This window comes from Lemur catta, chromosome 15 (genome assembly GCF_020740605.2).
Source record: "Lemur catta isolate mLemCat1 chromosome 15, mLemCat1.pri, whole genome shotgun sequence".
In the NCBI taxonomy this organism is placed as follows: Eukaryota; Metazoa; Chordata; class Mammalia; order Primates; family Lemuridae; genus Lemur; species Lemur catta.
The window spans coordinates 56,667,106-56,675,523 of record NC_059142.1 but is presented as its reverse complement, the minus strand read 5'-3'; the positions used below and the strand labels follow the sequence as shown (position 1 = coordinate 56,675,523).

The 8,418-nt window shown below is 57.1% G+C and overlaps 1 protein-coding gene across 4 annotated transcripts; it reads left to right on the top strand.

Annotated features, from left to right (window-relative positions):
- The first annotated feature begins 2,031 nt into the window (after window positions 1-2,031).
- On the top strand, window positions 2,032-8,209 carry SIRT7 (sirtuin 7). 4 transcript variants are annotated; one of them, XM_045569728.1, is made up of 11 exons: window positions 2,032-2,181; window positions 2,249-2,386; window positions 2,475-2,579; window positions 4,603-4,673; window positions 4,770-4,842; window positions 5,510-5,608; window positions 5,680-5,916; window positions 6,059-6,139; window positions 6,324-6,430; window positions 6,845-6,931; window positions 7,528-8,209. In XM_045569728.1, the coding sequence occupies exons 1-11, from the start codon at window positions 2,089-2,091 to the stop codon at window positions 7,724-7,726; spliced, it is 1,290 nt and encodes a 429-aa protein (XP_045425684.1). In that variant the 5' UTR covers window positions 2,032-2,088; the 3' UTR covers window positions 7,727-8,209. The 4 variants fall into 4 exon arrangements, 2 of the variants coding, with proteins under 2 accessions (XP_045425684.1, XP_045425685.1); XR_006739469.1 differs by lacking the exon at window positions 6,845-6,931 and adding an exon at window positions 7,258-7,371 and having other exon boundaries at window positions 2,062-2,181; window positions 7,528-7,702; XR_006739468.1 differs by lacking the exon at window positions 6,845-6,931 and adding an exon at window positions 7,258-7,421 and having other exon boundaries at window positions 2,062-2,181; window positions 7,528-7,702.
- Window positions 8,210-8,418: the final 209 nt, after the last annotated feature.

The following is an 8,418-nucleotide window of genomic DNA, read 5'->3' as shown; positions in this document are numbered from 1 at the left end:
TTTTGTCTAACTGGAATCCAGGTGTGAGTTGCTGATGTTGGTTGCGGCAGCGATGAGTGGGAATCATCAGTGAGGAAAGGTCGTGACCTGTGTTGGAGTGGGGAGGACAGGCCCTCCCTGTCCTTGTATGGCCCCTACTTTTGTCCTGGCTAGGGGTTGTCATCCATTTCTGAGCACTTCTGCCAGGCTGAACACCTGGAAAGCAGGAGGAGGAAGTAGGTGAGGAAGAGGAGGAGGGTTTGAGGATAGGTACAGAAGTGGCAGGTCCTTGGTTTGGTTTATAAAGGAAACTTATGGACTTTGTGAGGCCATGCTTCCTTTCAAGAGTTTTGGGTTTGGAGCAGCTGTTCTTTGGGTCTAGGGGAGTGTTCCCATTCCCTGTCCAGCCAGCCCTGCAGGGCCACTCCACCCCCTTCCCCTTGATTTCTTTAGAGTAGATCCTGTGTCCACATGTGATTGTTGTCTTTCTGATCTTTGTTAATTCCATTTTCCTACTGTACGGATGTTGTGTTCTTCTTTCTTCTCAACTTTTCTGACACAGCGAATCGAGGGCTTTGGCCAAGGCCAGGTCTCTCAAAATTGTCCGCTAAGTAAACCATAATGTGTGTCTTCCCTCCCACCTTGACTTTGCCCCAGCTCCTCCCTTATCCCAACGTGGACACTCAGATTTCAGAGAAAAAACCAGCAGGAACAGGTCAGCCCTTCCTGGAGAACATAGCCCCAGGGAGACCTCCCCATGGCTCCTGACTGCCGCTCAGGCAGCTCTGCCATTAGGGTGGGTGCTCTGTGATGGTTGTGTCCTGTGCTGAGGTTTCTGCCGGAGGCCAAGCCTCCCTGTAGGCTTCTGCTCTTGCTGCATGCTTCAGGGCTGTGTGTACACCTCTGACATTCAGCAGCAGCCTCAATGGTGGTCAGTGCCTGGCCCACAGTTCTGGTTGGCTGCGGCCTGTTTGGGGACAATGATCAGGTCTCATTATGTCCCTGCCACCTCCATCTCTGGAGTGGCCACTTGGCCAAAGTTCCCATCCACGTATGGGAAGCTGGAGCCACAGCCTGCTGCACCATTTCCGCTCTGGGATCTTGTGAGTTACTTTTTTAGGCTGTGGTTTGGTGAAAGAAACCAACATATTAACGATTTTTTTCCCCAGAAGCCACTGAATAATTCTTTTTGGCGTGTGTTCGCCTTCCTGTTGACTGGAGGGCATAATCAGTGCCACACAGTGGTAGGGGTGTACCCAGGAGACTCCGATGGCCTGTCCTGGCATGTGCTGTGCCTGCTTGCCAGTGGCACACATTTCCACCCCATCCCTGGAGCAGCAGCTTTGATGCCATGGGTGTCCCTTGAGTCTGATCTGGAGTGTAAGAGAGCGTGTCCCCGATAAACTGTGAGACCTCCCTGTTCTCAGTGACCCCAGTTGGGCTTTGGCCCCTCCAGCAACCTTGTGTCCCCGCCCCACCCTTATTCTCATCCCCTCAGTCTGCTAGTCCCTGAAGCCTTTAACCAAATGGGAGTGGTACAGAAAGCCTTCCTTCTCCTGGTATCTTAGGGCAACAGGACAAGGGCTACCCGTGTGTGCAGCTGCCCTGTGCTCTCCTGGCGCTGAGAGGTGGGTCCAAGCAGAGTTACCAGCCCCTGCCTGCCCCGCCTAGGGCTGGAGCCAGGGGAGTTTGGTGTGCGGGGAGGACTCTGGGATCGGGTGGGGTCGGGTGGTTAAAGATCGGAGGAGCGGTTGCGAGGTGGGGCCCGAGGCCCCGCACCTCGTGTAGGGAGGTCAGGGGCCTGACCTGGGGCGGGGCGGTGGCCTGGGTGCCCTACCCCTGCCCTGCTCAGTATTTATTGCTAAATTATTGTCCAGGAGGGGCAGCACTGGGCCTGGCCCCCCGGGTATTTATTGCTGTACATAGTGTATGTTTGTGATATATAAGGTTTTCTTTATTTTGTATATGATCAATAAACACCTTTTAAAGAGACTGGCAGGTGCTTCTTTGGGCCGCGCGGGGGGGCGGGGCGGGGCCGGCGCGCGCATGCGCTGGCGCGCGGGCTGCTGGGCGAGGCGGAAGCGGAAGCGCGGGTCTCCCCGGGGAGCGATGGCAGCCGGGGGTCTGAGCCGCTCGGAGCGCAAGGCGGCGGAGCGGGTCCGGAGGCTGCGGGAGGAGCAGCAGCGCGAGCGCCTCCGCCAGGTACGCCCCGCGCGGCCGCCCGCCGGCGCCCCGCCGCCGCCGCCGCTCACCGCCCGCCCGCCCGCAGGTGTCGCGCATCCTGAGGAAGGCGGCGGCGGAGCGCAGCGCCGAGGAGGGCCGGCTGCTGGCCGAGAGCGAGGACCTGGTGACGGAGCTGCAGGGCCGGAGCCGGCGGCGCGAGGGCCTGAAGCGGCGGCTGCAGGAGGCGAGTCTCGCGGGGCGCGGCCGGGCGCCCTCCGTCCGGGGTGGGCGCCCGGCCGGGAGGGAGGTGACCAGCCCCGGCGTCTCGGCAGGTGTGCGACGACCCCGAGGAGCTGCGCAGGAAAGTCCGGGAGCTGGCCGGCGCCGTCCGCAACGCCAAATACCTGGTCGTCTACACTGGCGCGGGGATCAGCACGGTAGGGAGGGAGCCGTGGACGTCTGCCCACACTCCCTCAAGTCCCGGGCGGGCCCGGCTGCCGGCCCAGGGGCGGGCGTGGGGCGCCCTCTTCTGGGGGACCGGCCCAGGACGGAGTACCGTGCCCGAGTTGGGTGACGACTAACGAAGGAATTGCAAAAGTCTCGTCTTTAGGTTTTTCCTTTCGTAGAGAAACACGAAATGACTCAACTCAAAATTTAACTGATGTAAAGACTTTTAAAATGCCTGATCTCTAAATCACAGCGAGTTAGAGGCACAAAAAGAACAGGAATACAAACGGGGAGTAGGTGTAGAAGCTGGCTGCTTGCAGGCTCCTCCTCACTTGAAATCGAGCCTGCCAGTCGATTGACCCCAGATTAGGTGGGCAGAACTCAGCCCAAAACTGTCTACTGATTCCCCATTCATTGTGTTCTGTCCATTTGAAGGAAGATAAACAGAAAGTGAGACTGTAAGAATCTGAATACACCAGGTAAAGGAGAGAATTGCATCGTGGTTTTTGTTTTTGTTTTGTTTTTTAATAGAGACAGGGTCTCAATTTGTGGCCCAGGCTGGAGTGCAGTGACGCCATCATAGCTCACTGCAGCCTGGAACTCCTGGGCTCACATAATCTATCCTCCTGGCTCAGCCTCCCTGCATTATTTGGAGATGTTTCACTGGGAAAGTATCCTGGGCTGTGGGACATCAGTGTCTTTGAGAGTGGGACTGGCACATTGTCCACCTAATCTGATGGGCAAGTGTGGGGTCTTAGGCATGTGTAGGCCCAGCAGAGCGGACCACCAGGTGATCTCCGTACTCAGGAAGCCCTTAGGTGATGCTAATCAGGCGTGTGAGCAGATACCCACGATGTAAGGCTGACTGTACTGGGGTCTCGGAAACAGAAATCCAGACACACACTGTGTTGTCTTGGAGCTAGGAAACCCATGGCGGGGTGGGGGGATTTGCGGAGGTGTCCCTGAAGGAACAGTAACGTGTACAGCTGAAGGTGGGGGCCAGGCACTCCAAACAAAGGTAGCAGCAGAGGCGCAAGAGCAACAGTGTTCAAGGTGAGTTCACTGCTCCAGTTCATAGATACCTGGAGCTCTAGCTTTTGGGTCTCTTCCCTCCATGGCCACATGTGCAAATCTAGTCAACAGCAGCAATGTCACTTCTTACAGAGCTTCCAGGGGCAGCTAATGGCCACGTGCTGCTAATCAGTTTGATCTGAATGTTACTATTTGGGGTTTCCCCTCTTGAATGTGACAGTTACAACCAGTGATCAGTGTGGGCATTTTTCTGAGTTTAAGCAGCAGTGAAGGGACAGGACTTCCCCACATGGGAACACAAGACTCTGATCCTGGCATGCCTTCTGTCTTTTTCTTCTTGGCATCGTTTTGTTTCACTGGATGGGAAACTTGGCAAATTAGATGTTTATGTCATCTGGATTGGTCGTCTTACCTTTGTTAAGATTGAGTGGGAGATAGTGCCTTCGACGGTCCTGTGGGTCTGTCTCTTGCTTCAATGGTGTTGGGATGGAACAGTCCGTGGGGGCTTCCTTAAAAAAATAAAAAAGATTGAGCGGGAATTACTCAGAGCATTGGGATGTAAGAATTTGGACAAAGCAGTGCCCCAACCTGGAGGTTCACCCTTTGCTAAACATTTGAGCACTGGGCCAGGTCCTAGGGACATGCATGGACCTGACCAGCCCCCCACAGTTTGGGGGACACATGTAGTCACAGAGCCCAGTTCTGCTCAGTGCTAGAGAGGCTCCTGGAGGGGGGGCAGGGTGCTGCTGAGCCTGGAGGGCTGAGTTGGGCCAGGTGGGAAGGGAAGTCCAGGCAGAATGAAGGAGCCCTGCTGGGGGACACTCCTTCTGGGGTCAGGCAGTTCAGCCTGTGGAACAAAGAAGCCGGTCTGTGGGCCAGTCTGTACTGTGGCGGGAGAAACTGGCTCCCTGTTTTGGGGAATTTAGCCAGTACCTACAGTGATGCCTTTTTACTTGGCTTACCTTTTTTCTGAACACGCAGGCAGCCTCTATCCCAGATTACCGGGGCCCTAATGGAGTCTGGACGCTGCTTCAGAAAGGGAGGAGTGTCAGGTGAGCAGGCCAAACGCAGCCTTCCTGAGCAGGTGGGGAGGCGCAGTGTGGGTCTGAGTGTGTAGCTGTCCTCATCCTCACTCCCCCCACCTGCAGTGCTGCCGACCTTAGTGAGGCCGAACCAACCCTCACGCACATGAGCATCGCCCGTTTGCACGAGCAGAAGCTGGTAAGACCCCAGTATGGCTGGCATACTTGCCTGGGTCTGGGCACAGGGCGTGGAGCACCGCCTTGGTACCCAAGTAGACTGCTGTGTCTTCCCTCTGCCTGCTGGTTGACCCCCGGGATGAGCACCCCCTGAGTAGCCTGGATTCCTGGTTTGATCTTTCCATGCTTCCTGTCAGGAAAAAAGGGCAGCCCTTCCTCCACACCAGTGTGTCCAGGGAAGCAGCCTCTAGCCCAGAGCAGCTGTTGGCCTTTCCCCTTGTGGACCTCAGGAGCCACAGGGCAGGCCGGTAGGAAATCTCTGGAGACCCTCCGCTGAACACCTTCAACCAAGACAGGAGGGGCAGATCCGCCTGGGCTCTCAGGGACCTGAAACACATTGACCCAAGGGAGCACGAGCCTGGGGCAGAAGTGGCCCTCACAGAGCCCTGCACTGCTGGCCAGCGTCACAGGGCCAATGCCAGCGCTTGCCCTCCCAGCAGCTGCAGGTGCGGCAGGGCTGAGGGGAGGACACAGCCCCCTGCATCCTGGTGGTCAGGCCTGTTGTGTGCTTCACCTTCAGAGGCTTTCTGCGGCGCCCTGGTCTCGGCAGCGCTCACTGGGCTGGGCTCAGAGTGGACTCACTGCCACCCTGACCACCCTGCTGACAGCTGCCCTCTCCTGCTTTCCAGGTGCAGCACGTGGTGTCTCAGAACTGTGACGGGCTCCACCTGCGCAGTGGGCTGCCGCGCACAGCCATCTCGGAGCTCCACGGGAACATGTACATTGAAGTGAGCAGTCCTGCGGGGACCCAGGGCCTGGCGGGCAGGCGGGTCCACTCATCGTGCCTTCTCGCCCTCAGGTCTGCACCTCCTGCGTCCCCAACAGGGAGTACGTGCGGGTATTTGATGTGACGGAGCGCACTGCCCTCCACAGACACCAGACAGGCCGGGCCTGCCACAAGTGCGGGACCCAGCTGCGGGACACCATTGTGCATTTTGGGGAGAGGGGGACGTTGGGGCAGCCCCTGAACTGGGAGGCAGCAACCGAGGCTGCCAGCAAAGCAGACACGATCCTGTGTTTAGGGTCCAGCTTGAAGGTACGCGATGACAACACTGTGAACGAGCAGAGGGAACAGGTTTCCGCCCCTGCCTGCCCAGAGCTTTCAAGCTCAGCATCAGACCCAGCTTTCTATGACCATGTTCTCTGTGTGCGTGTGCTGTGTCTGTCCATTTCTGCAGGTTCTAAAGAAATATCCACGCCTCTGGTGCATGACCAAGCCCCCTAGCCGGCGGCCCAAACTCTACATTGTGAACTTGCAGGTAACTCAGCTCCCCAGAGCTGTGTCCTTAGACCTGGGCCTTAGAATAAGGAGGCAGAGAGACTTCCTACATGCACCACGGAGGCCTGCGACCGGCCCGAGGGGCTGCGTGGGCAGGGCTGACCAAGCCTCCAGGGGCCATGGCTGACCAGGTGTTACCCTCGCTCGCCTTTCCTCATCCACAGTGGACCCCGAAGGATGACTGGGCTGCCCTGAAGCTTCACGGGAAGTGTGATGACGTCATGCGGCTCCTCATGGACGAGCTGGGCCTGGAGATCCCGCCCTACAGCAGGTGAGTGGGCCCAGCACATCACCCACTTCCTTGCACCTCTGTGTGGTGGGCCTTGTCTGTCTTCTCTTGTGAGCTGAGCGTGGAGGAAGCTCCGAGGTGTTCCCAGCAGTGTCTGAGGGGTGACTGAATCGTGGTGGTCTCCAGAGGCGAGACTCCGCGTGCACCTGGGCCGATGAGACGCAGGAACCCTGTGGGGAGAGGGGTTCTGCCCGCTGACCTCGCAGAAGCCTGGTGGGAAGGTGCCTTGAGAGGACCGGCAGCTTTGGTCAGACAGAACCTCAGTGCACTTGGTTTTGGGAGTTGGCATATTTTGGGGAAGCTTAAACTGTGCCATAATACAGAATTTGTGATAATTTAGACTTGGTGTGTGTATTGAGTAAAAAGTTTACACTTTCTTTCTCTGTGAATTTTCAGGGTCTTAGAGGGGAAATCAGTAACTACTTTTAATCAAAGGGTTCAAGAAATTAAGGATCCCTTCACCTTCTGGGCCTGGCAATTCTTGTATGTTATGTTTGTGGTGTTCTGTAATGTGGGCCTATTGTGTACTGTATTTTTTTTTTTTACATTAACTTAGCTCATTTTCTTTATCAGTGCTTATCTGTATCCTAAGTTGTAATATGTGGTTCTGCATCTCAGTCAGACACATGGTTCCGTCATGGTGTCGTCTGTAGGCCGTGCCTCCCTAGTCAGCTGGGAAGGGGGAGAGGGTCTGATCCACCTGCCCCTGGCCGCACGAGTGAAAGGTGGGGCCCAGAGTTGTTAGTGACTCGTCCCTGGACACGGCGGCGCCCCTGGGGCCACTGCCGCCCCACTCTGTTTGTGCACAGCCACTCAATGGCGGACCAGGACTCTGAGTTCTGAGGAGACCAAGCCGGTGAGGGTGCTGACCTTTGAGTTACCACCCAAGGAGATGACCTCTCCTGCAGCTGTTCTGCAGCTGGGTAATGATGGAGCCGCCAACCAGAGCCCAGCCACCTTAAGGCATGGGAGGGTGAGGTGGGGAGGCAGGGGACCTCAGACAGCTTTCCCGTGCTGGGGCGGGTTGTGACTGCGAGAGGCTCCCAGCCTTGCCTGACACAGCTTTCCGTTTTTGGTAGGTGGCAGGATCCTATCTTCTCCCTGGCAACTCCCCTGCGTGCTGGCGAAGAAGGCAGCCACAGTCGGAAGTCGCTGTGCAGAAGCAGAGAGGAAGCCCCGCCCGGGGACTGTGGTGCCCCACTTAGCTCAGCCCCCATCCTAGGGGGCTGGTTTGGCAGGGGCTGCACCAAACGCCCAAAAAGGAAGAAAGTGACGTAACCTAGTGCTTGATGAAGAACAATTGGCACTTTGCAGATGGACCGAACTCTTATTCAGGGGCCATTGTCACCGTGAAGGCTGGGTTGTCCCCAGGGGGTCCAGCAAGAAGACCTCTTGGGATGACATTTTCACCGTGACATGTAACCATCTGCCCTTGTGGGGAGCCCCCTTGCACTGCTGTGGTTGTCCCTGATACAGCCTTCATCCAGGACACCTGCTCCTCGTTCTCTACGTAAGAGGTGGCAGGGATGCCATTCGGCGGAGCTCGGGTTATTTTGGACCTGGCTGGCAGAGAGGAAGTCACGACTGCCTTACCTCACTGGCCAGGCTAGTCTCAGGGCCTCATCCTATTTCTACTACTTGTTACTAAAAAGTGTTCACTTTGTAGAAGCTTTTTTCTGTATTGGGTATGCGGCAGAGGGGTGCTTCCGAGCCTTGCGCTAAGCAGACCTTTTTATTCCTATTAAACATCTCTGCACCGTCTTCCCGTCTTACTTGGCTCACTCCGGTGGGCGGGCTCGCTGGGCGCCGGTCCCAGGCTGGGCAGGCAGCGTGGGCCTTGTCTAAAAAAGTCTCTTGGCTGGGGCGACGCCCGGTGAAGGCAAAGGCTCACTGAGCAGGCTCACCTCGCCCGGTGCTGCCCCGCGCTCCCTGCTGCCAGGTCTGAGCAGGCGGGGTCTGGGGCGGGGCCT

Excerpts from the sequence above, each read along its gene's own strand:
- SIRT7 (XM_045569728.1), top strand. The coding sequence starts at position 2,089 with ATGGCAGCCGGGGGTCTGAGCCGCTCGGAGCGCAAGGCGGCGGAGCGG. Across the intron at positions 4,674-4,769 it reads CAGAAAGGGAGGAGTGTCAG|TGCTGCCGACCTTAGTGAGG; the intron begins GTGAGCAGGCCA and ends CCCCACCTGCAG. Across the intron at positions 5,917-6,058 it reads GTTTAGGGTCCAGCTTGAAG|GTTCTAAAGAAATATCCACG; the intron begins GTACGCGATGAC and ends CCATTTCTGCAG.